Source organism: Oncorhynchus clarkii, chromosome 18, assembly GCF_045791955.1.
Source record: "Oncorhynchus clarkii lewisi isolate Uvic-CL-2024 chromosome 18, UVic_Ocla_1.0, whole genome shotgun sequence".
Taxonomy (NCBI): Eukaryota; Metazoa; Chordata; class Actinopteri; order Salmoniformes; family Salmonidae; genus Oncorhynchus; species Oncorhynchus clarkii.
Window position 1 is genome coordinate 16,388,539 of NC_092164.1, and position 25,842 is coordinate 16,414,380.

Sequence of the window (25,842 nt, forward strand, 5' to 3'; positions counted from 1 at the left end):
AAGGATCTCTTCACCCAGGATGCCAAGCAGATGTGAGGATAGTTGTTTTCACAGAGCAGTGAAATTAGTTCACCAATGAATGTTGATACGTGTGTGTGTGTCTAACTGTCTGTGTTCAGTTCTCTGGTGGGTAGTCGGTGGTTGCTGAAAGAAGAGCTGGAGGAGTTGTTGGTGGAGACCATCTCAGAACACGATGTAAGAAGGAACTCTTTTAATGCCGTCACAGATATCTGGTCCCTCTCCCTGGGTCCTTCTCCCTGGTCCTTCTCCCTGGTCCTTCTCCCTGGTCCCTCTCCCTGGTCCCTCTCCCTGGTCCTTCTCCCTGGTCCCTCTCCCTGGTCCCTCTCCCTGGTCCCTCTCCCTGGTCCCTCTCCCTGGTCCCTCTCCCTGGTCCCTCTCCCTGGTCCCTCTCTCTGGTCCCTCTCCCTGGTCCCTCTCCTTCACACTTCAACACTTTTGCTGTGATAGTATTTACAGAGGAAAAATGCCTTAGATATCACTAGCTAGGTTTCCATCTGATTGACACCAGATTTTCATGTGAATATTCAAAAATCTGCATAAATGAAATATGTGCATTTTCCCACCAGAGAATAATCAATTCCATCAACTTGAATTGTTGCGGATTAAAGTGTGTGATTAGGTAGTCCACATAAAACTAAAGTTTGCGGTTAAATTCCCATGTACCCAATAAAACAAATACAAGTTCAATTCATTTTTCGCATTTTCAACTCTACTGACGGTTTTGTCACAAATGTTGCATTATATAGCGACTGTGCACCCTGGTGTTGGCACGTGCGCTCTAGCTAACAGGTAGCAGATACATTGCGGGTACAGCCTACATGATGAGATTATTATGGACTAAAGCGCGAGATTTGTTTAATTTGTCAAAAGACACCCAAGCATCAATCATCATGTCACCAGATTAAGACCCTCAATATTTATTGGAAAGGAGCATCAAGCTCATCACCTTGCACTTTCACCACCTTCTAAAGTTCATAATTTATTTCATCAGTAGCCTGATCAACTGGATGTCATCACATGACTCCAAGTTTACTTCCATATGATGGTTATTATATCAATGTTTGCAACATTTGGAAAGCTTACCGACAACTTTGCTGTTTCCATCATGCCTTCCAATATTTGTATCTGACATGTTCTTTACTCACATAGAAGGTTGACTGGAAACCTGGTTGTTGGCATGCTAGATACTGTATTACTGGTAGGATGCAGTTCACCTAGTCACCACAAGAGGTTGCTGTTTAGACACTGAACAGAGCCCTACAACGCCAATAGAAAGTAGGCATGTGTGCTTATGTTCTTACGCTCCGGGGTGACGTTACCCCTACAGATCCAGGATCAGCTTCCCCTCCACCAATCCTAACCTTTGCCATTAGTCGGGGAAATGCTAAACTGACCCACGATCAGCGTCTAGGGGCTTCTCCTATTCTTCCATGTTGTGTGTGTCTCTCGTCAGTATGCACGGTTCATCCAGCTGATGGAGAGGTTGCTGTCTCTGCCCTACTGCTCTGTGGAGGAGGACTTTGTCCAGCGCTACCGCAGACAGCTGGAGATCCAGTCCTCCAAGCAGCAGGTCCAGCCCCTACAGTACGACCAGCACGGAGTGGCTTACAGCACCGGAGATGGTAAACAGCAATCAATTAATACAACTGGGCTTTTATCAATCAATGGATCAATATGTTACGAGTAGCATTTATTTACATTGGTCTTAAAGCAGTTGACAGAAACCGGGTCTAAATTTCATGACAGTTTCAGTGATCTTTCCCTTTCAAAGAATGACCTACAGTCATTGGTTGGCCAGGGCTTCATGGTAGAAGAGAGAGATCTGGGATAATAAGTTGTGTGTGTGTGTCTCCCCAGGCAGAAGGAAGACCGCTACGGGTACTGTCCTACTGAGAGACAGCGGTTCAGGATCCATCAGCATCAACGGGACAAACTATGTCCACTACTTCCCTGTCCTGCAAGACCGGTCCGTATTCCTTCCCAGCAGACATCCACCGTAATGTTTTCAAATAGCATGTGCTTTCAGACCAGTACTGATGAAGTAGGAGACAAATCAGAGAGGAAGCTTTAGAGGGTTGACATGGCTCGTTAGTGCTTCATCTCCCACCGAAGAAATCACTAGTCCCTGCTTCTTTCCACACTCCTCTCCCCATCCTTCCTTAACGTGCACGCCGTGCCACGTGCACTCTCAAAACGTGCACGCCGTGCCACGTGCACTCTCAAAACACTGTTGAAAAGTATCTTTATGTTGCACCTCACTGCGTTTTATAGCCTCTTTTATTTATCTGGGATATAGCAGCGTTAATTACACAACTGTGTGTGTGTGTGTGTGTGTGTGTGTGTGTGTGTGTGTGTGTGTGTGTGTGTGTGTGTGTGTGTGTGTGTGTGTGTGTGTGTGTGTGTGTGTGTGTGTGTGTGTGTGTGTGTGTGTGTGTGTTTGTTTGTTTGTTTGTTTGTTTGTTTTATCTCATCTCCTGGGCTGAGGACAGACTGAGACAGGACTAATAGGACCTGAAGGGTGATGGTGGTTTGACTGTGTCAGCAATAAGCCTTTCATTTAGTCTGCTGGGATGTGGGCCAGAACATACACATTCAGACACACACACCCCTCATCTGTCTTTTTCATGCTGAGACAGAAGAGTGTCTGCTGTAGTGTCTAAATATGACCGTGTGGCTCTAACAGAGGTTAACAGGACTCATACACACACCACTGCTCTTTACAATCCTCTAGACAACCACTGCTGTTGATAACTGGTATCTCAGTGTCCAGTGCCCACTCCATTGACTGACTTACTTACCCTTTTCTATCTCTCTCTTTATCCTGTTATCCCTCTCTCTCTTTCTTTCTTCGTAACCAACTCCTCTTTCTCCCTCCCTCAATCTTTTTATCCCTCCCCTCACCCTTCTTTTCTCCTCCCTCTCCTCCCTTCTCTCCATCCCTCTCCTCCCCTTCTCTCCATCCCTCTCCTCTTCCCCTGACAGAGAGCAGTTGATGTTCCCCCTCCACTTCATGGGGGTGCTGGGGAGGTTTGACATGCAGTGCAGTGTGAGTGGCGGGGGCCATTCCAGCCAGGCGGGGGCGCTACGCCTTGCCATCTCCCGCGCCATGCTCAGCTTCCTGTCTGAGGGACAGGTGGAGACCATGAGACAAGGTTGGTAGTGGTACTATGTTGATGCAATAGGCCTCCTGCGGGGACGGGGGCTTGTACAAAGGTTGGTAGTGGTACTATGTTGATGCAATAGGCCTCCTGCGGGGACGGGGGCTTGTACAAATCTAAGACAAAACACACATCACGACAAGAGCGACACCACAACACTACATAAAGAGAGACCTAAAACATCAACATAGCATGGCAGCAACACATGACAACACAGCATGGCAGCAACACAACATGACAACAACATGGTAGCAACACAACATGACAACAACATGGTAGCAATACAACATGACAACAACATGGTAGCAATACAACATGACAACAACATGGTAGCAATACAACAACACAACATGACAACAACACAACATGACAACAACATGGTAGCAACACAACATGACAACAACATGGTAGCAATACAACATGACAACAACATGGTAGCAATACAACATGACAACAACATGGTAGCAATACAACATGACAACAACACAACATGACAACAACATGGTAGCAACACAACATGACAACAACATGGTAGCAATACAACATGACAACAACATGGTAGCAATACAACATGACAACAACATGGTAGCAGTACAACATGACAGCAGCACAGCATGGTAGCAACACAGCATGGTAGCAACACAACATGGTAGCAACACAAAACATGGTACAAACATTATTGGGCACAGACAACAGCACAAAGGGCAAGAAGGTAGAGTCAACAATACATCACTCAAAACAGCCACAACTGTCAGTAAGAGTGTCCATGATTGAGTCTTTGAATGAAGAGATTGAGATAAAACTGTCCAGTGTGAGTGTTTGTTGCAGCTGGTTCCAGTCGCTAGCTGCAGCGAACTGAAAAGAGGAGCGACCCAGGGCTGTGTGTGCTTTGGGGACCTTTAACAGAATGTGACTGGCAGAACGGGTGTTGTATGTGGAGGATGAGGGCTGCAGTAGATATCTCAGATAGGGGGAGTGAGGCTTAAGAGGGTTTTATAAATAAGCATCAACCAGTGGGTCTTGCGAAGGTTATACAGAGATGACCAGTTTACAGAGAAGTATAGAGTGCAGTGATGTGTCCTATAAGGGGCGTTGGTGGCAAATCTGATGGCCAAATGGTAAAGAACATCTATCCGCTCGAGAGCACCCTTACCTGCCGATCTATAAATTACATCTCCGTAATCTAGCTTGGATAGGATGGTCATCTGAATCAGGGTTAGTCTGGCAGCTGGGGTGAAAGAGGAGCGAGTACGATAGAGGAAACCAAGTCTAGATTTAACTTTAGCCTGCAGCTTTGATACGTGCTGAGGGAAGGATCGTTTTAATGTACATCAAATGAACAATACTGTTCCTCTGTTGATGTATTGTACTATTTTTGGTTTGACCTTTGACCTGCATCTCTGCCTCCCTCTCAGCTGGGCTGCTGACCCCTGACCCCAGAATTAAGGAGAGGAAGAAGCCGGGCCAGGAGGGAGCGAGGAGGAAGTTCACCTGGAAGAAACGCTGAGGTGGAGGACAGAATAGATCTGGACACAGGGAAATCACAGCAGCATCTTCATCATTATCGTCCTCTGAGATCAGAACTGTTATTAGTAAGTGGACAAATTGTTCATCCAACCCCTGTTGTAGCTTTTTATATGTCCCCTAGAGGTGTTTTAGATCTGGAAATAGCCACCAAGTACATGACTCAAATACATGTACAAATTCAAAGGGGTTCTGTCCATGTGAGGGCAGGATACCCAACTCCATATAGGCTGTAATGTTTTTTTTCTGCCACCAGAGGGCCATCTCTGGCAACACACCTGTCCATTGTCTTTGTCTGTATATTGAAAATAAAATGTTGTTTTTCACATACCTTGCTATAATATGCTGTTTTTATTCCATATAAAAAATAAATGGCCGGTAACGTTACACCTGCACTTTAACCAGGCGCTGTCTACTGTCACGGGGTGCTGAAAGTCCACGTTAGGGATTCTGCCTTAGTCGCTGTCCATGGTGCTGAAACCTGCGGTGCAGATTCTGTATTTATATTTCGTACCTTCAGAACTTTCACTCCTGGGTTAAATTGGACAGTCACCACAGTTCCATCATGTGCCGTCTCAATTACACCACAGGAGGGCGATAAATGCGCATAAAATGCCCTGGTTTAACCAGGGGAGTGTTCAAGATGCATGGGCGCTCTGAGCATGCGGTTGTAGAATATGTACAGTGGCTGGTGAAATTATTATTCAATTCAATAGATCTTTGTGTGTATATCAATGAAGTCAACTGTGTATGCTTGTAGATAAAATATAAATGGTTTAGCCAATATCTTGTGTTATCAAAATGTAGGCTATAAAAAAATGTATTTTCACTTTGGACGTAATCTCTCATTCTCTGTTTTAATAAACAAATTTGAAACAAAAATGTTGCCCTTTCTTTACGGACACTTATCAAGAGCAATGTCACACGTTTGAGGAGAGAAGGCTTGCACGCACCTGTCCTGAAATCACTAGGCAACAGTTCCCGCGTTGGACTCAGCACGCTGGGGGTGGAGACAGTCTGTAGCACGCCACCATCCCTCATTGGGCGGCATCTGAATGCTCTAGTCCTGATGGGCACTAGAGCAAGCGAGATACAACCCATACCCAAATCACAGTGTGGGCAACGGGTGAGCTGAGACTGAGTGTAGCTTACCCCGTCCACCATTTAATAAAAAAAATATATCGGGTATTTGTACTTTTCCATCCAATGGATGCAGCAGTGATGAACTCCCAGATAATGACGGATGTCAACGGCAACAGCAATGCCGCGAACGCCGAACTGGAGGTGAAAAAGCTCCAAGAGCTGGTTCGGAAATTGGAGCGGCAAAATGAGCAATTGAGGACGCGGGCGAACGGCTGCACTGGCAGCCCCCACATTCTACCTCCCTCTCCGGCCTATATGGCCGGGAGCTACTGCATACCTAGTCCGTTACCGACGCTACTGTGCCAGTCTTCCTTGGAGTCATTTTTCCCGTTGGACGAACCGTTCGAATATTTACATTCGCATTATGTTGATACTGCTCTCGACACGGAGGCTGATTATATGGAACGTACGGTTCTGGATGAGGTGGACATTCTGGACCTAGATGCTGTATTCTCTATTGAAGACTCTGAAGCTACCTGGTAACTATTTCACAATATCCAATGGTTTGTATGATGTAGTTGAGAGGTGGCAAATTTAATCTGACAGATTTCTTTGAAATTTAGAGTCCTTATTTGCATATGGCAATTTGTCTGTCATATACGACGGTGATGCAGTGTTCTGTTTATTTTATAGGATATGTGACTGTTACTCTGGTAGACGTAGGCCTATGGAATATAATGATGTACATGCAAATGAGACTCGAATCCTAGTAGGAATGATGTACGACAACAAAGCCACACCTTCGGAGCAAATTGGACAGAAAGATGGAGCTGACACTTGTTCCAATGTCATTCGATTTTTCTTTAACAAACACAACATCGATTTGTTGCAATTATCATAGTCAACGGTTATGATTGAGCAAACGGCCACTGTGCTCTGTGAAAATGTGCCTGTTGAAATGGAGGCTAGACTGCATCAGTCTGAGACATGTCGACTTGGGGGTGGACGACTGGACACAGAAGTGCTATTATTTTAGTGGTAAAACGAATGCATAAGAATACCCGCTGATTCAAGATGACGTAATACTTTTGACTCATTCTGTATTATGTCAAATCCATTATAGTGCCCAAAAACAATTTTGGACTGCAGTCAAAATTGGCTGCTCCACACTATGCGCCACGGTTTGCATTTGTTGGCTACAATCAATATGATTCTATTCTCAGGTCCTAAGTGAGGTTGTGGCTTGATGTACATGTTGGGGATCATTGTAAAACTGGAAAACGTATCCCTGATCTGAAACCAGTCTTCCCTGTAGGCCCATAAGGGTTGATTTTGGGACTATAGGGCAGTAGAATCCTCTTAATTCCTCCTCTTCTGGCTCTCATCCTGTCTTCCCTGCAGGCTGTATGTGTCAGCCAAGGCCCGGCTGTGGGGGGAGAGCCCTGTTACCCCCCTCCAGTGGAGCAGACAGGTCCTGGACAGCCCCAGAACAGAGGTGGAGTCGGCCCGCTCACTGTGCCTCAGGTTGGACCAAGGTATGAGGAGGGGTGGAAACTAGGGACCGAAAAGGGTGGATAGATGGATGGCTATATAATAGACCATTGGTTTCTATCAACCTGATGATTCTACTTTACTGTGTGTGTGGGTACATGGAGGTGAGGGGGGAGGCTAGCACTGTGATGCCTTGAGCTCAGTGTGAAACAGGTCCTCAAGTCTCTCAGGACTATGTAACCAGCCAACTCCCGACTATTTTGGACTCTGAGGTAAAAGTACAGCACCTTGTCAGACAGTCAGTAGCCACACACAACACTGGCTACATCAAACTACACACAGTACTGGCTACATTAAACTACGCACACATGACCGGCTCCATTAAGCTACGCACGGTGGTCACGCACAAGCGGAGTCACTCCTGAAAAGACAGCCGTATACCAACCTACAGACCCACACATTCGCACCATGGTTATGACAGTGAGGACATTCATTTCACCTGGTTAGGTGATGGAGATCACATTCTAATTCACAGCATCTACCTGAAGAAGGGTTGCAGTAGAGAGGTGACCGGGTCGAATGAGAGGCCCTGAAGTGAAGGTGTGAGTGGCCAACTTAGCGGTTTACGTCAGGGTTAATGCCTCTACTCCTGAGACATTCCATGGTGTCTAATGACCACTGAGAGTGGACCTTGGGTTCATGTCTGAGAGGAAGCTGTGGTGTGAAACAGTGATGTGACGTCTCCCACGGTCTTTGCTGAAGGTACTGTACTAATACTGCTCTAGTCCTCTAAGCTCTTAATGAGAGGTGAAGCACTGGCCGCAACTGTCTGTGTGTGTGCGTCACTTTCAACAACTTAGAGTAAACACACACGTCAGCTTAATTGCATTTCTTTTTACTATTAAATTATTTGGAAAGTGTCTTTTTGCACATTAAATCCAATTTAACTTGGCCTTCATATTATACACTTGTCATGTAACAGCTTATCGTTGCATCAGTGAAGCTGCCATTTTATTTATTTAACCAGACAAGTCAGTTACGAACAATTCTTATGTTCAATGACGGCCGAGGAACAGTGGGTTAGCTGCCTTGTTCAGGGGCAGAACGACACATTGTTATTTACAATGACGGCCCGAGGAACAGTGGGTTAACTGGTCTAGGAACAGTGGGTTAGCTGCCTTGTTCAGGGGCAGAACGACACATTGTTATTTACAATGACGGCCCGAGGAACAGTGGGTTAACTGGTCTAGGAACAGTGGGTTAGCTGCCTTGTTCAGGGGCAGAACGACACATTGTTATTTACAATGACGGCCCGAGGAACAGTGGGTTAGCTGCCTTGTTCAGGGGCAGAACAACACATTGTTATTTCCAATGACGGCCTAGGAACAGTGGGTTAGCTGCCTTGTTCAGGGGCAGAACAACAGATATTTACCTTGTCAGCTCTGGGATTCGATCTAGCAACCTTTCGATTACTAGTCCAACGCTCTAACCGCTAGGCTACCTGCCGCCATTTCATCAGTGAAATACAGGTAACCGCCAAAATAAAGGGAACAACAAAATAAAGGGAACAACAACAACGTGTAATACTTATAAAATATACTTTTATCCTTCATACTAGTGTTTCCTTTATTTTGGCAGTTACCTGTATTTTACTACAATATATTGCTGTAAGGATCTACTAGATGCCCGTATATTAATTTCACAGTAGCTGTAACTGCAGGAAAAGCCTTCCACTGCTTTCACACTTGACCTACTATCTGCCTGTTGCTACGTTCACAGGGCCTCCCTCGGCAACCAGAGGGGTAACCATGGTTACCGTGTTTACATGAAAGGCACCTCGCCTCGACGCTGCTAAGTGGTTTATATTCTCAGTGACAGGTATAACATAACCCCACTCTATCTGGTGCAGGGATATATGCAGCGCTGTGTTGAACAGCTCAGTCGAACCACCACACAGAGAGAGAGAGATGATTTGCTTTCTCAGCTCTGCAACATTTATTATTCATTCTTCTCTCTCTTTGTTCTTTTGATCCACCACATCTCCTCTAGATAGATTGCTGGGATATTTCCTTAGCGAGTGTTCATTACTGTAGGTCTCCTCTATGAATATATATCAGATGGAGTGTGTGGTCGCTGCTCCGTCCCTGGTCCTGGCCCGTGCTGAATGGGTGTGTTGAGCAGTGTGTGTGAGGTTGTGAATGCAGCTTTGTCTCCTGGGCATTGGACAGCAGATGTGTTCCCTGGCTGCTACTGAATAGAGGTTCTGTGACTGTCACAGCAATGTGACACGCTGGGTGTGAGGTAAACAACCGCTTCACTCTGCTGACCTCTGTTCCTTGTGAGGGGCCCGGAAAGCACTGACAGCTGTGTGTGTGTTTTGGGGGTGGTCCGATAGAGTATGACATTGCCTTTTCCCCTCCCTCCCTCCCATGCGTAGTCCATAGGTGGCGGGGGGTCTTCTCCAGCCACTCTTCCCCTGCCCTCCCCCTGAGACGTGTAGCTGGAGTGTCCCCCCTCAGTGCCTCGTTCTCCAGGTCCTGCTCCACCCCTCCGCCCGCTGACAGACCTGGTAAATACACACACAGATTACTATGTGACATGGGTACATATTGCCATAAAGTTACCATATGACATTAGTTGAACTAGAGGTTTTTCAACCTTGCAACCTGATCAGGAGATACTCTTGTCCCTATTGAGCAGAATCGGGGCCATATTGAGCAGAAAAATCCTGGGCCTTGTTGAGCAGAAACTCAACACTCCTGATCAGTTCACCAGGCGAGGAAAACCCCTGGTTCTTAGACATGAGGGTTACTCCATCCATGATTACTTCTTAAACATTTTAAAAATACCAGTCTCTTCATTGGAATAGTTTTATTTTCTCCATTGAAACAACTCTCCATGATTCTCTCTCTCTCCCCCTTATCCTGTCTCTGTCCCCTCCCTTTCTTTCTCCCTCCATCAGCCTCATTCTCCTCACCCCTCCATCCTCTCCTCCACCTGTCCCTGACTCCTGTAGGGAAGGCTGAGAGAATTCCCACATTCCTCCCAGCCAATCACTCAGCCAATCGCAGTAAGCCTCGCTCGCTCCCCCGCTGGCTCACGTTGTCTCAGTCTCTCTGTCATGTCAAGGTTTGCGTCTCAATAGTGTGTTTGAAAGAGCTTCCTCTCCTTGTCTCCTCTCCTTCATTCCTGCTGATGTAAGAGATATGGACAGGTGAAACACCTTACATTTCACCTCCTGGCTATCTTGTCAGATCAGAACAGAGGTGGACACAAGAGGAGAGGAAGCCACTATAGACTATTGAGAGGCCCCAAAGGTCATCATTTGTCACTGCAAGAGAAGGAGTGTTTCAGTGTGTGTTCAGTTTCTGCTGCTTCAGGTGTTTGCCATGTGAAGTTCCTCACTATTCCTCACTTGAGTGGAATAGTCCCTTTGGTGATGGAAGCGCCACATGTCACACAGCTAGGTCGAGCCTGTGGGGCCTGGTTGGCGGCCATAATGGAAAATGGCCATGAGGGCTTAGAGTGGCCATAAACACAATATGGCCTTTTCTAGCTTTGTCTGTGATTTGTGGTGCTTCTGGTGCTTCTATCACCAAAGGCACAATTCCATGACGTGGCCTCCCTACTAACAGTGACTCTGCAATGTTTCTTAAAGGGAGAGTGATGTTTTTTTTGCTGCCAGTGTGCCTCTATCTAAACTAATCTTGCTTTTCATCTGGTCAGTTTTCTTTGTGTTCATTGTGAATGTAAAATGTCTGCAATGTAATTTGTCTAATCTGACCTCTGAACTGTGTTGTTGTGTGCTGAAGGCCGCAGCCTCCAGCGGTTCCTCCTCAGCCCCCAGTCTTCCATGGACAGTGAGCTCAGTGCCTCAGAGCTGGAGGATGACGCCATCACGCAGGGATACAAACTGCAGGACCTTGTTGACGTCCAGGTCATGGCTCGTCTGCAGGAGGACAGTGAGTCCCTCACCCTTTATTAAAAACTGTTTTGGTGTAGTCACATAGTTGACTATATATTGTTTTACATAGTAAGAGGTGAGTTTTCCCCCCTTTCTATGTAAAAGTGTGGAAAATGCTTTATAAATCAGAACTATTATTAACTATTGAGCAGGTGACCTGAAAGGGAATAACTCTAGGCCCCAAGGTTAAAGGTAGGGCCCAGAGTTGTTCCTGGCCAGTTCAAGTGGTCTTGGATTCCTGGCCATATTCTTGCCCTTTATTGTTCCTCTCTGTCCTTCTCTCCCTTCTAACACTGTAACATGTGATACAAGACCTAAGGCTTCATCCAGGCTTTATTAACCTTAACCTCAGGCGCAGAAGGTGACGACTGATTGTGTGCGTGTTTGTGTGTTTGTTTGTTTGCGCTTGTTCGTATTTCCCCCTCCTTCAGGTCTTCGTCAGGACTACGCCACCACCTCCATCAACCGCCGCAGCGCCAGCTTCTCCTTCCTCTCCCTTCAGCACAGCGGCGAGGCCGACCTGGAGGAGGAAGAGGATGAGGAAGAGTACGGGCAGCTACCTCCTCCCCAGCCCCGTCTGACCCGTGTGGGACCCACCCTGCAGCGCGGCCTCTCCCACTCCCACACCTTCTCCAGCATACGGGACTGGAGGAGGAGCACAACCAGCCCCTCCACCCCTCAGTACCCCTCCGGAGGATTCTCCTATCAGCCCCCACCCCTGGCCCTGGCCAGCCCCACACTCAGCACCGACACACCCGAACAACAGGGCTTCAGGCCTGGATCAGGTGAGCAGGCCTGGCCCATGCAGGTACTTGGGTTGCGTTCATTAGAGAAAATGAGAGATAAAAAAAAAAAAATGTTATGACAAATGTTTTTATTGGACAGTGTTCTCCTGTTCGTTGTCTATTGGACTCAACCCTGGCCCTCTGCTTACATTTATGAAATCTCACACTAATAAGAAATCTTGCTCTGCATGACTCTCTTCTAATAATGTTTGTGTTTTCTGTGTATTTATGTTCGCTATATATTTTGGGGATCACATTTGGAATGCAGATATGAGTACATTTTTCAAACAAGCCTTGTTTTCTTGATGGAACATTTGCATAACAAAGTACAATATTAGTAGGGCTACAAAATAATTGACACACGACATGATGGCCCTCTTATGAAATAGTTATACTAATCTATTTCTAGGTTTGTTTTCAACTTGTCATTGTTTATGTTAAGGAAGGAAGAGGTCATTTTAAGGTCACCCACTCATTAGTTACCACCGTAGGCACTTCCCTAGGCTGTTGACTGTACTGGCAGATTACCAGGGATGTGCTTACTGTAAGCCTCTTGAGACACTGACTGATCCGTAAGCTCTTGGAGGCTATTCTGTTTCTGTTCTGGGAGCTGAACCGGAGAGGGACACTGAATAGAGGGTGGTGAGATTACAGGAGATGTTTCTCTTTGGGGCCTCAACACTGGTGTTCTTCAAGAGAGACTAGTGAGTGGCACTTATTCCTCTTGAAGAGGGCTCTATGTAGAATCTGAGATGATAAAGTCTTCTAGATCTGTGGCCTTGAATTAATACAGGAATTTGTGTGTGTGTGTGTACATTCTATTTAGATAAGCTGCGGAGGAGCATGCCCAACCTGTTCAGGGCTCCCAGTGTGCCTAGCCCACTGAGCCCAGCCAATCACATCGTCTCTCCTTCCACCCTTCGGAACAGTCTGAGCTTTGACTCGTCCAATGGGCTGGCCAGCAGGCTACAGTCCTCCAGTGAGATACCGTCTTCTTCTTTGTTTTAGATCTGACCATACACATACTATAAAACTGCAGGGCTTGATTGACTTTCCAGAATTCATCAAATTGAAAATGATCATTCTAAGTAGGTAGTCCATACATTATACAGTACATCTGAGGAAAGCATGAATATTATATCAATCCATTAATCTGTATATGATCTATTGTCAACCCTCTCCCCACTAGTCCCTTCACCCGGTCAGTTGCAGAACAGAGTCCAGAGTGTGGGGAACTTCCAGTCGTTGTCGCGGCAACCCCTCAAAGCTACAGCCTATGTCAGCCCCACTGTGAAAGGGCCAGTTACCATGCCGACCTCCACCAGTCTGCAGTCCCTGAGTGGGATCCCCCTCCCCAGTAAACCAGCTGTGGGGGTTGGGGGCACTCCTACACCCCCCCGGAGCAGCCTGCCCCGCCCGGCCTCCTTTATTGGGACCAGCTCCACACCTCGAAGCAAGATCGCCCAACCCACACGCAGGTAGGGTACTGTAGGACACTAAGGGGGTGCCAACAAGCTCAAAACTAGGTTCTTGTTGTCTGGGATCGTAATTTCCTATTTTATCTCAATCTGATCTTTTCCCCAGTTTATTGACGCCTCCTAAGAGCTTGTCCACCCTGAGTGCCCTACGAGACGGGAGCTGGAGAGATGGCTGCTACTGAGAGAGGGATGAATGGGGACATGAATGGAGAGATGAGATTTCGGAGAAGAGCTGGCAATGTAGAGAGACCCTGCTGGTTGGGGTCACTCACTGCCACACAAAGTGTTCTTGGGGAATTGAGAAGGCAGGTCAACCAAACTATAGGGAATAACAACCTTGTGTAGAACGCCCTCATGATTGGGTATGTGAGGTGTGGTCAGCACTCAAAGTCAAACATGCATTCTCCACCTGTCCAATTTGGTCTGTGCCAAGGGGAATCCCCCTGTTGATATTTTTATGCACTAACAAGTTTTAACCACGTTATGGTTACATTAACATACTAAAGAAAGAGCTGCCACTTTATGCTAATTAAGCCACAATTAGTTTTTTTTACTTTGGAATTCTGATTAATAGAAGGTGTATTTTCTCTTAATGGAGAGCACCAAATATGCTGCTAAAAAAAGTCTAAATCACTCCTATTGTCTGGGTGGGTGTATTTGGTCTAATTTTTACATGGCAATGTATATTTAAAATAAATCTTATATTATTTATTATCTTATGATTAGTGGAGAGACTAAAGTTAACTTTCCGTGTGCATTGTTGGGATGCTGATCGTATTGATGCAATATTCTTCATGATTTCTTTTTTTTAATATGAAGCATATTAACCAAATTAAAGCTAATGTCTGAATCTGTTTACAAAATGTCTCACCAAGACAGGGAAATGACTTCAAGTTGTGTTTTGGACACTTTTTAAACTATAAAGATTCACTGGTATATCTATGAAATATTTGTAATTGTTGCACTGATTGTACAAGTGTGAATTGAAATGTAATTGATTTTGTTCATTTTATTTGTGATACTGCACTTTTATGGTTAATTATAATGTTGTTGATGAAGAGCACAGGGTAGATGTTTTGTCTTTTGGGATGAAGGATTACTTTTTAAAGATCACTTACGTAGCATTCTCTGTCTGTTAATCATTTTTTTCAGTATTTAAAAAAAAAAGCAGGTTAGTCTTCATGGCACATATCTCCATCTCTTTCTCAAACATTTTTTTACTGTATTTAATTGAACGAGTGTAGTTGTTTTAACTAAAATTAAAGATTTTATTATTGAACCTGATTAATTTGTCTCGAGTTAGTAGGCTACTGGTTATTTTCACAGGTGAAGTTCTTACATTTTTGCTAAATTTGTCAGATTGATTGTATTCAGTTTCTATATCAAACAACATGTAACGCTTTCTGTTTCAAGCCTATCCCAAACTTTAACCCTTACCTTAACCATTCATCGTTAATGCCTAACCTCAAATGTTAGTCTAAACAGCCTTACACGGAACCCAAACCGTGAGCATGCGCCATTGTGCATAAATGTATTTTGTCCCCCCACACCATCACGCAGATTAAAATATCAAAACAAACTCTGAACCAATTATATTAATTTGGGGTCAGGTCAAAAGGCATTAAACATGTATGGCAATATAGCTAGCTAGCTTGCACATGCTAGCTAATTTGTCCTATTTAGCTAGCTTGCTGTTGCTAGTTAATTTGTCCTGGGATATAAACATTGAGTTATTTTACCTGAAATGCACAAGGTCCCCTACTCTGACAATTAAGCCAAACAAAACGGTCAACCGAATCTAGTCATCTCTCCTCCTTCCAGGCTTTTTCATCTTTGAACTTATATGGTGATTAGCATCTAAACTTTCATAGTATTATCACGAAAACCAGCACGGCAACACAGTTCGTCTTTCAATCACCCACGTGGGTATAACCAATGAGGAGATGGCACGTGGGTACCTGCTTCTATAAACCAATGAGGAGGCGGGACTTGCAGCGCGATCTGCGTCAGAAATAGGAATGACTTCTATTTTAGCCCTTGGCAACGCAGACGCTCCTTGGCGCCCGCGAGCAGTACTTTAATAACATTGATTTCTACATTTATTCTGCACCGCTCGTGCACGCGACGTGTCCGGTCTGGTCAGCATGTTACATTTACAAAGTTGACGTTTGAGTAATGTGGATGAACATGTATTTCTGGTGTGAGACTGTGAGCGCAAGTTGCTGCATTACTAGAGTAGCCTACATCGGATAGAGTATTCTATTTTGTCAGTTCACAATATTTTAACAGTCAAAGCCACGGGCAGGCATATACCTGTATCTTTAGGCCTACTGTGCATCACATGTTCAAGGTTTTAATAAAAATTCTGTTCCCATACCGGGAGTCGAACCCGGGCCGCCTGGGTGAAAACCAGGAATCCTAACCGCTAGACCATATGGGAGATTGGAACACGAAGTAGTAATTTAACAGTAAAATCCACAGGTAAGCCTATTAGTACTGTAGAGTGGTATTTCCGAACCCTTGAGGACCCCAACAGTACGCTTTTCATTGTAGCCCTGGACAAACACCTAATTCAGCTCATTGAGGGTTTGGTGAATAGTTGAATCAGGTGTGCTTGTCCAGGGTTACAATAAAAAATATGTACTGTTGGGGGTATTCGAGAAGTGATGTAAAGAACATAAGTAAAAATACTTTAAAATACTACTTAAGTAGTTTTTGGGGTATCTGTACTTTACTATTTATATTTTTGACAACTCTTACTTCATTACATTCATAAATAAAATAATGTACTTTCTACTCCATACATTTTCCCTGACACCCAAAAGTACTCGTTACATGTTGAATGCTTAGCAGGACAAGACGATTGTCCAATTCACGCACTTAAAGAGAAAATCCTTGGTCATCCCTACTGCATCTGACCTGGCAGACTCACTAAACACAAATGCTTTGTTTGTTGTGATGTTTCGTTCGCGAACGAGTCTTGTAGGTGAACGTTGGGAGCCGGCTCGCATATCAGAGAAGCCGAATCTATTTACAAAAAATAAGATATGAATAATCAAAATATTTAAATTAGTATAATTAATTAATTCAAATAACGAATATATATATATATATATATATATATGCCTAAATGCTCAAGCGCACACATTCGTTCTGACTGTCTGCTCAGACAAACAGTCTCACCTCTTGTTCCTGTCAATCAGACACGCAGTGTCAACCAATGAACAAAAGATGCGTGAGGGAGGGTCGAGCCAACTCACTCACAGTCACACACGTAGCAGCGGAGGATAGCTGTGAAAACAGCTGGAAAATGAGTCGGAAGCACAGTAGCATTTGGATGCATTTTAATAATGTAGACAATGTTAGAACACAGTGTAGAATTTGCCAAAAGAAAATCTCATATAAAGCCGGTTCTACGCACAACCTACACCGGCATATGAGACACTGTGCACCCGACCGTGAAGCTAGCTGTAGCGGAGCTTCGAGAAACTAGCGGGCCTGCTAGTGATAGTGGTGGATCCAGCACCTCCACAAGTGGAGATGTATCCACTCAGTCAAGTAGGGCTACTCCGCGACCCACAGCTACGCAGTCTTCTATGGACCAGCTTATGCCAAGGTAGCAAACAAGGCCAAATTGGACAAATCTGTAGCAAAACAAGGCCAAATTGATATGGCATTGGCTAAAATGATTGCCACCGATTTCCAGCCATTTTCAGTCGTAGAGGACAGAGGTTTTAGAAATTAGAGCAATAGTCTAAATCCAATGTACACAATTCCAAGCAGGAAAACCCTTTCAAAATCACTTATTCCACAACTGTACGAGAGCACACAGGCTTTAGTGCTGGAAAGAGTCCAAAAAGCTACTGCAGTTTGCCTTACCACTCACTCACTGACTGCTGGACATCAAGGGTAACCACTTCTTACATGTCGGTTACATGTCACTTCATTGAAGATTTGAAGATACCCACGGCTTACTAAAGTCATGACAGGGAGACTGCATAGTGGCCACATCCGTTCCCTCTGAGAGGGTCTTATTGAAAACGGGACAAATAATTACTGAGAAGAAAGTGAGGCAAATTTGATACTTAAGTATATTTTAGCAATTATACTTACTTTTGATACTTAAGTACATTTCATACCAAATACTTTCAGACTTTTAATCAAGTAGTATTTTAGTGGGTGACTTTCAATTTTACTTGAGACTTTTTCTATTAAGGTATCTTTACTTTTACTCAAGTATGACAATATGGTACTTTTTCCACCAATGTATTCAAGGAGCAGGGTGAGGAAACACTGCTTATAGAGAACATGTTCAATAATGTTTTTTTTTTAAAAAACAGTTGTTCCCATACCGGGAGTCGAACCCGGGCCGCCTGGGTGAAAACCAGGAATCCTAACCGCTAGACCATATGGGAGATCCTAAGCATTTGAAGGACTAGAGACTATTTGTTCCGTCTACACGGGACGGAAGACATATTTAGATGTAATTACATCATTCAATCCATTCTTCTTCTCATATTCCTTATAATAAACTGAGATTAAAACGACACTTTCAAACGACTGTGTTGTCAAAATAAAGCCAATAAAAGCGATAACAGTAGCGAGCACAACTAGTTTTGACCCTCAAAGACATCCGTATATACGTCATAAGAAACGGACGCCGTGTTGTTGATGGTTGAGAAATGTTGAACGTTTTCTGCTTTTGTGTGTAGCTAGCTAGGTTGTTTAACCTTCATTATATTAACGTTATATTGGATTAGAAGACACAATGTGAGTATTTTGTTTCACGTCACACCCATTGCAATTTCGTTTAAGATTTACTAAAACTAACTATGTAACGTTAACGTTATTGGTACCGGAGAGCCAAGTCTGTGACCAAAAGGCATCTGAACAGCTTCTACCCCTAAGCCATAAGACTGCTGAAAAGTTCATTAAATGGCTACCCGGACAATTTACATTGACACCCTTTATTAATCTTCATTTGTTTTACACTGGCTCTATGCACGCTCACAGATACTACACTGACACTCCAGCACACACACTTTCACATACGCTGCTGCTACTCTGTTTATTATATATCCTGATTGCATAGTCATTTTACCCCTACCCATATATACATACTGAATTACCTCAACTACCAAGTAAACCAAGCACATTGACTCCGTACAGGTGTTGTGCCGAAAATCCCCTTTCGCGTGAATACAGTCAATTCTTCATTGCTGCGACTTGCTTGCTAGTTGAGATTTCTGCTCTTCACTCCGTTGTCAGTTTAGCCTCCATTTCACTGATCTTAGTAGCAGAAAGCATTTTTTATTTGTGTCCTTCAAGACAGCTGTCAATGATCACGTTAGGCTGCGTTTCCAAAATTAATAATTAATGTATGTGTGTTATATTAAACAGAGTGAGTAAAATGCTACTAAGATCAGTGAAACGTAGGCTAAACTGACAACGGAGTGCCATTGGAGGACAGAGGTTTCATTAAATAGTACCCGCAAAACGCCAGTCTCAACGTCAACAGTGAAGAGGCGACTCCAGGATGCTGGCCTTCTAGGCAGAGTTGCAAAGAAAAAGCCATATCTCAGACTGGCCAATAAAAATAAAAGATTAAGGTGGGCAAAAGAACAGACACTGGACAGAGGAACTCTGCCTAGAAGGCCAGCATCCCGGAGTCGCCTCCTCACTGTTGGTGTTGAGACTGGTGTTTTGCAGGTACTATTTAATCAAGCTGCCAGTTGAGGACTTGTGAGACGTCTGTTTCTCAAACTAGACACTAATGTACTTGTCCTCTTGCTCAGTTGTGCACTGAGGCCTCCCACTCCTCTTTCTATTCTGGTTAGAGCCAGTTTGCGCTGTTCTGTGAAGGGAGTAGTACACAGCGTTGTACGAGATCTTCAGTTTCTTGGCAATTTCTTGCATGGAATAGCCTTCATTTCTCAGAACAAGAATAGACTGATGAGTTTCAGAAGAAAGTTCTTTGTTTCTGGCCATTTGAGCCTGTAATCGAACCCACAAATGCTGATGCTCCAGATACTCAACTAGTCTAAAGAAGGCAAGTTTTATTGCTTCTTTAATCAGAACAACAGTTTTCAGCTGTGCTAACATAATTGCAAAAGGGTTTTCTATGATCATAGCTAATCCAAGTTTATCATTTTAAAAGGCTAACACAACTTGCCATTGGAACACAGGAGTGATGGTTGCTGATAATGGGCCTCTACGCCTATTTAGATATTCCATAAAAAATCTGCCGTTTCCAGCTACAACAGTCATTTACAACATTAACAATGTCTACACTGTATTTCTGATCAATTTGATGTTATAAAAAAGTGCTTTTCTTTCAAAAACACACACACACATATATATATATATATATATATATATATATATATATATATATATATATATATATATATATATATATATATATAGCACATTTTCTGTGCATTAAAAAAAAACATACATTGTAGACATATGTCGGTTGGGAATTGTCTCATTAATTAGCATTTCACTGTAAAGTCTACACCTGTTGTATAACATGACCAACAACATTTGATTTCGTATTGTTGCATCTATTCATAAGCTAACATAAGCTAGCTAGTTCAGTTTGTACGACCATGGTTGGGTTTTATTCACTGTCCAAATTGCTATTCTGATCAGCTTTCAAACACATGTTTATGAAGTTGTTTATGTTGTTTGTATTACTCAGGTCAGAATATTGGAAGTCCCAGCCGAAGAAATTCTGCCAGTACTGCAAGTGCTGGATAGCCGACAATAAACCTGTGAGTGTTGAGTAAATTGTCATGTAATTTGTACCGGTATGTAAAGTGGTGTAATTAGCTGACTAGCTACCCATTCAGGCATGATTATCATGCTAGCTATTCAGTCTCTTTGACTAGGCCCTTCTCATGTTTCTAACGTTGAATGAATGCTTACTTGTTCTTGGTGATGTGTGTCAAAGAGAGAGTAGTCTGTTATGACTGCAAGGGGTTGTGGCTGAGGACAATATTTGATCATGTATTCACCCCTGTGCTTGTTTGTTTCTCATGCAGAGTGTTGAGTTTCATGAACGAGGGAAGAATCACAAAGAAAATGTTGCTGCCAAAATTGCTGAGGTGATTTGTCATCATTGTGTTTTGCCTTCAACTTGTGAAACATAGAAAGATGGGTGCCTGTTAGTGCCAGGGTTGTAGTTACCATACTGCATAAGAAATACAGAATCCATAAATGTGTCAATCACCTGAGACTATACTGTTTTCTCTCTGGGCTCTATGTAGTCTGCTGATAACACGTTATTACACAGAGGTATCAACAGGGGTCACTGTTGCAAGGGAAACTATTGCTGCTTTGTAAACACAGCTTGGCATGCATAGGCCTAATGCCTGACCTAGGGGTGTATTTCAGCAGAGATAAGGTCCAGATAAGCCACTCTCACCCCATGCTGTCATCTCATTGGTGACTTGACTGATACTCCGGCCCCTCTTCTGTACAGATGCAAAAGAAGAGCATTGACAAGGCGAAGAAGGAGGATCGTCAGTCTAAAGAGTTTGCAACGATGGAGGCGGCTGCACTGAAAGCTTATGAGGAGGATATGAAAAGGTTGGGGATAAAACCATCAGGTAACTTCTTAGTTAAATGTTTTATTGATTTACTAACTTAATAACCTGCCAGTCTGTTTTTATTTGTACCGTCTAATAAGTGTTTAACTTATTACCATGTTTCTTATAGTTTTTGTATTCTTATATTTTATTATCTCATTGTTGTTGCATTGTCGAGGATGAACCTGTCAAGTAAGCATTTTGTTGGATGATGTACACAACGTGTATACGGTACATACGACTAATGAAACAGGAAGCTTTTAAAAAGTTGTTAGAACACACTCAGTGTAAGTTGTTGTGGATAAGAGAGTCTGCTCAAATGGCTAATATATCAATGTGATTTTGTGTGTTTGCTTAGATTCACCATCTCAAACCAAAGCCCAAACTCTAAGCCCAGTTCCATCTCCATCTCCATCTCAATCTCGAAAACAAGAAAAGAAGCGAAAGCCTAGAAAGGAGAGGATGCCCAGAAACGAATCAGAGAACTGGGTGGAGGGAAAGACAGGCGAAGGACTCACATACTACTACAACTCTATGACAGGAGGTAGGCAAGGTTCACACAAGGTGCTTAAAGTAATTGAATTTGGCACTCTGAAATTCAATTACTTGAATACCTTAAAACTCTGAAATGTTCTCAAGTTGGTACTTGGAAATTACTTGAATTAAAATGGGAGAACAGAAAACTATCAAATATGTTAATATGAAAAATATTAGAAAAATATATTGCTCTTACGAATTCATTTCCAGGTACACTACAGAGTTTTATTTCATGTGTTTCGCACTCTGGTTGCCAGGCGAGCTCTCTCATTCTACCCACACTGCCACTCAGCCAGGCAGGTACAGAACCGACTGATTAGGCACTGCCAAACGTCACATCGATAGCTAGTGTGCCTTTTGTGCATAATAGAACATTTATGGGGTCTGTTATTTCAGCTAATGAAACATGGGACCTACCCATTTTCTATTTTTGTTCGGTATAGTTTACCCACCTTTTTTTTTACCGCGACATCACTGGACCTAACCAACCCACACTGTGTAAGGTAAAATAAATGCATCAGACTTCGACATGTCGAGCATGGTGTAATCGGCCCTGGAGGGGAAAGGCACAACGCTGCATCCTGCGCTGGCGCCAGTTCTACATTGAGACTTTTTCTCTCCAGAGCTTTTTTTGTTGTTGTCCCATTCAAGGGGCGTCTGCGATACTCCACTTTATCAAGTGGCAGCCGTGCTCCTGCTGTTCTGGTTGCCGTTCACGTGCCGTTTTCCTCACACAGCCCACCCGCCCTTCTCCCGACCGGCGACTCTAAAGCTGCCAGTCAGAAGCAAGACGCTTTGTCGTAGCTATTAAGTAGTAGATTCCCAAATGCCCAATAAAATTACAATACTGTCATAAAGCTGGAGTTAATAAGAAATGTGTGTTCACAAGTAGGCATGTTCCAAAACTCTGCTCATCACTACTCAAATGACATCATCAGTACTGATTTACCACTAATGTATGTAGTAAATAAGTAGTGAAACACATATTATTGAGTAGAGCTTGTAAGGTAGTAATGAGTAGTAAGTACGTTTTTTGTCATGGGGTTTTGGTGAATATACCGTCATCTGGTGGCGAATAGAAACAATTGCATAATAGGAACTATCACAAATTGGTGGTCCTCGAAGCCCTTGAATTTGGTTTGCAACTCTCCGTACGAACCCGGGGTAGGCTGAAGACCACAACACCTCGGCAGATATCAGAGATGACGGGTTAAAAGTCAGACTGTGACTTTAATAAATCAGTTTTGAACATACACCTAGGACCATTCACCTTTCTCCTGAAGCATTGTGTTTTTATATCTTTTCAGAATCTCTGTGGGACAAACCATGTGGGTTGCAGGGAAAGAGCACACCCTCTCCACAGCCGGGTCAAACCGAGGTAGACAACTTTTTAATGTAATTTCTTAATACCTTTCATTTCACCAGGAATTCTCTTATATGTTGTTACCCATTTGATATGTTTAGAGTCAGTGTAATGTACCGAGGTAATGCATTCAAGTCCTGGTGTGAACACACTTTTTTTTCTGTAGATCTCCTTAGTAGGTAGTGCCTGGATGGAGGCCGTCAGTCCTGATGGATTTACATACTACTACAACACAGAGACTGGAGGTCAGTCTATGAAGACAGGTGATGACAAGAATGATGTATGTTTGACATAATTATGTTTGACATAGTTTTGATGTTTCCCCCACTCTGACAGAGTCCAGCTGGGAAAGACCTGCAGATCTCCCTGCCGGTGGTGAGTCTGGGCCCGGGCCCAGTGAAGAGACAGTGGGCCCCCCAGGGTTAGATGACTCATCTGCCCTGCAGCCAGAACCCCTCTCTGGGGAGGACAGCTCCAACAGTACCAAAGGAGCCGGGGAGAGAGAGGATTCCAAACAGGTACCAAGATTCAGTTCAGGGTGAGACTCAGTTCTCAATACAACCCCATTGGTAGTGAATGGGCACAAACAATAGTAGGCATTAGTTTAGGATTTGAGTCATGGTGACTGACGATCAGTTCAATAATAATTTGCTCTCCTCACAAAAAGAGTACACCGTCTTCAGACAAGGAGGGAGAGAATAAAGATGGTGAGGATGATGACGGGGGGAAGGGAGACGAAGGGGCCAAAGACACACCGGCAGCTGTGCCTGAGGAGAAAGAGGAGATGCCTGCTGTTAAGAAGCCCAGGAAGACCAACCCTTACGGAGCCTGGGAGCAGATACAGGAAGTAGAAGAGCCTTAGTAAGAGACTGTTATACTGTCAATGTCTTCATTTGGATTTAACTATGAGATTTTGTTACAGTTTGCCTTAATGAACAGGACCCTGGTGCTGGTCTGTCTCTACTTTAGCCAACTTGTTGTTGTGTGCCTAATTAAATGCTAAACTAATAACTCACCTACCTGCTCTATACCCCACCCACCACCACCCATGTTCTCTCCTCCAGTGAGAAAGTGGACCTGCAGCTACCACAGGTGGAAGGTGCAGCTAGCGCCCCCGCCCCCACGGAGCTTCCGCCTGAGCCCAAACCCAAGTTTAGGGAGCGTATCATCACCTCTCTGGGCGACCCCTCGTCGGGAGCCGGGGCCACGTTCAGGAAGAGGAAAGCAGAGAACGGGAAATCCTCCAGGAGCCTGAGGCAACGGGGAGATGATGACTAATACTCCGGCTAACTCAGATATGAACTATTTTTAAACAGACACAAGTCTTGACAAACTGGGGGATGTTGTTGGAGACTGTTGTTATTGTGTAAGGGGACAATTCTAGCAACGTCATATCAATACCTGGATATGCAGGTCAGGTTCCTGTGGGCTACAGAGAACTCGAGTTAGCTACTCACCAAGATGCCATCATTTCAGAATTGTTCAGGTTGAATTTTACCCATCCAACCTTCCAAGTTACATCATATCAGCAGCTTTTGGGGTTGAATAGGACAAGCAGACGTCTGAAACAAGCTGGATCAGTGGCTTTAGCTGTCCTAACTTACAGTGTTTGTCTTACTCTTTACAATTTCCTTTTTCAATGCCTGATGCCCTCTTGCTTGTTTTTATTTGAGTTGAATAGCGTACAGCCGTGACGGACAGACTATCATTCCCAGAGGTATTTTCTTATGCGTGTGTGATGTACCCCTGTGATGTCCTTACTGTGGTGGTGGTTATTTTCCACATCACCACCAGTACATGCTCATGCCTGGGTCTCCCAAAACCATCGTAGCACTACGGCCATCTTTTGTCTATTTAGTTTCAATGGAATTAACATCCTAGTGCTACGATGCTTTGGGGAGACCCAGACCTTGACCGTACTCCAGCATGGTTGGAGTATGTGAGAAGGAGAATGCAAAGAGAGTTTTCTACAGTATGATTTGATTAAATATTGTACTTGAATATATTCTGCTGGTGTGGACATTTTCTCTATGCGTCTTCCTTTAGTCCATCAGCCTTTAATAATCAATAGTCTTCCAGGGATTTATTTAGCAGACTTCTGTCAGAGCAACTCCAACATTTCACAGGGGCTCGAGTAGCCTCGAAGGTGATTCAACCCTTCACTGGTGCCAACACATGCTCATTGCTATGGCTGTGTAGGAGAGATACTGATGCCATGGCTGGCCAGCTGCCAGACAGCCTGGGTGCTTGAGATTAGAGTGTGTGTGTTGGGCTGAAACATAGCTCTGACACACCCAATAGGAGCAGGGCTCGTCGCCAACTATTTTCAGTCAAGTTTTAGGACTTTATTAAGATGCTAGGGTGTAATTGGGTTTATGTCTGAGACTGGTTAAAGAGCTGGGTTGAGGCCTCCCGGGTGGCGCAGTGGTTAAGGGTGCTGTACTGCAGCGCCAGCTGTGCCATCAGAGTCCCTGGGTTCGCGCCCAGGCTCTGTCGTAACCGGCCGCGACGGGGAGGTCCGTGGGGCGACGCACAATTGGCCTAGCGTCGTCCGGGTTAGGGAGGGATTGGTCGGGGGGGATCTCCTTGTCTCATCGCGCACCAGCGACTCCTGTGGTGGGACGGGCGCAGTGCGCGCTAGCCAAGGTTGCCAGGTGCACGGTGTAGCCTCCGACACATTGGTGCGGCTGGCTTCCGGGTTGGATGATTGTGTTAAGAAGCAGTACGGCTGGTTGGGTTGTGTATCGGAGGACGCATGACATTCAGCCTTCGTCTCTCCCGAGCCCGTATGGGAGTTGGAGCAATGAGACAAGATAGTAGCTACTACAACAATTGGACACCACGAA

General features: G+C 44.3%; 3 protein-coding genes and 2 non-coding genes across 7 annotated transcripts in view; 3 read left to right on the top strand and 2 right to left on the bottom strand.

Annotated features, from left to right (window-relative positions):
* The window catches only part of LOC139373088 (mitochondrial ribosomal protein S9), a 19,632-nt gene extending 14,599 nt beyond the window's left edge, over window positions 1–5,033 (top strand). The window contains exons 6-11 of the mRNA XM_071113182.1: window positions 1–32; window positions 120–195; window positions 1,475–1,643; window positions 1,879–1,987; window positions 3,004–3,173; window positions 4,595–5,033. The exon at window positions 1–32 is cut by the window's left edge and continues 54 nt beyond it. Coding sequence (XP_070969283.1) covers window positions 1–32; window positions 120–195; window positions 1,475–1,643; window positions 1,879–1,987; window positions 3,004–3,173; window positions 4,595–4,686 — 648 coding nt within the window. The 3' untranslated portion in view covers window positions 4,687–5,033. The remainder of the gene's footprint in view (window positions 33–119; window positions 196–1,474; window positions 1,644–1,878; window positions 1,988–3,003; window positions 3,174–4,594) is intronic.
* Window positions 5,034–5,780: 747 nt separating this feature from the next.
* On the top strand, window positions 5,781–14,718 carry LOC139373083 (SLAIN motif-containing protein 1-like). 3 transcript variants are annotated; one of them, XM_071113170.1, is made up of 9 exons: window positions 5,781–6,325; window positions 7,188–7,321; window positions 9,715–9,846; window positions 10,240–10,347; window positions 11,090–11,239; window positions 11,673–12,026; window positions 12,853–13,005; window positions 13,216–13,504; window positions 13,611–14,718. In XM_071113170.1, exons 1-9 carry the CDS (start codon window positions 5,910–5,912, stop codon window positions 13,684–13,686), a joined length of 1,812 nt encoding a protein of 603 aa, XP_070969271.1. In that variant the 5' UTR covers window positions 5,781–5,909; the 3' UTR covers window positions 13,687–14,718. The 3 variants fall into 3 exon arrangements, with proteins under 3 accessions (XP_070969271.1, XP_070969272.1, XP_070969273.1); XM_071113171.1 differs by lacking the exon at window positions 10,240–10,347; XM_071113172.1 differs by lacking the exons at window positions 9,715–9,846; window positions 10,240–10,347.
* A 1,154-nt stretch (window positions 14,719–15,872) lies between these two features.
* On the bottom strand, window positions 15,873–15,944 carry trnae-uuc (transfer RNA glutamic acid (anticodon UUC)). Its single transcript has one exon. It is a non-coding gene; the product is annotated as a tRNA-Glu (tRNA).
* Window positions 15,945–17,847: 1,903 nt separating this feature from the next.
* On the bottom strand, window positions 17,848–17,919 carry trnae-uuc (transfer RNA glutamic acid (anticodon UUC)). Its single transcript has one exon. It is a non-coding gene; the product is annotated as a tRNA-Glu (tRNA).
* A 228-nt stretch (window positions 17,920–18,147) lies between these two features.
* LOC139373087 (WW domain-binding protein 4-like) lies at window positions 18,148–25,001 on the top strand. The gene is made up of 10 exons (XM_071113181.1): window positions 18,148–18,274; window positions 20,208–20,280; window positions 20,551–20,613; window positions 20,991–21,117; window positions 21,455–21,640; window positions 22,941–23,011; window positions 23,163–23,241; window positions 23,333–23,514; window positions 23,664–23,857; window positions 24,061–25,001. Coding segments are annotated over exons 1-10 (1,191 nt in total). The 5' UTR covers window positions 18,148–18,272; the 3' UTR covers window positions 24,275–25,001.
* The last annotated feature ends 841 nt before the right edge of the window (window positions 25,002–25,842 follow it).

Coding starts and splice junctions, on each gene's coding strand:
- LOC139373083 (XM_071113170.1), top strand. CDS start 5,910: ATGGATGCAGCAGTGATGAACTCCCAGATAATGACGGATGTCAACGGC. Junction 12,027..12,852: donor GGGCTTCAGGCCTGGATCAG/GTGAGCAGGCCT, acceptor CATTCTATTTAG/ATAAGCTGCGGAGGAGCATG. Junction 13,006..13,215: donor CAGCAGGCTACAGTCCTCCA/GTGAGATACCGT, acceptor TCTCCCCACTAG/TCCCTTCACCCGGTCAGTTG.
- LOC139373087 (XM_071113181.1), top strand. Junction 21,641..22,940: donor CTACAACTCTATGACAGGAG/GTAGGCAAGGTT, acceptor ATATCTTTTCAG/AATCTCTGTGGGACAAACCA. Junction 23,012..23,162: donor CACAGCCGGGTCAAACCGAG/GTAGACAACTTT, acceptor TTTTTTCTGTAG/ATCTCCTTAGTAGGTAGTGC.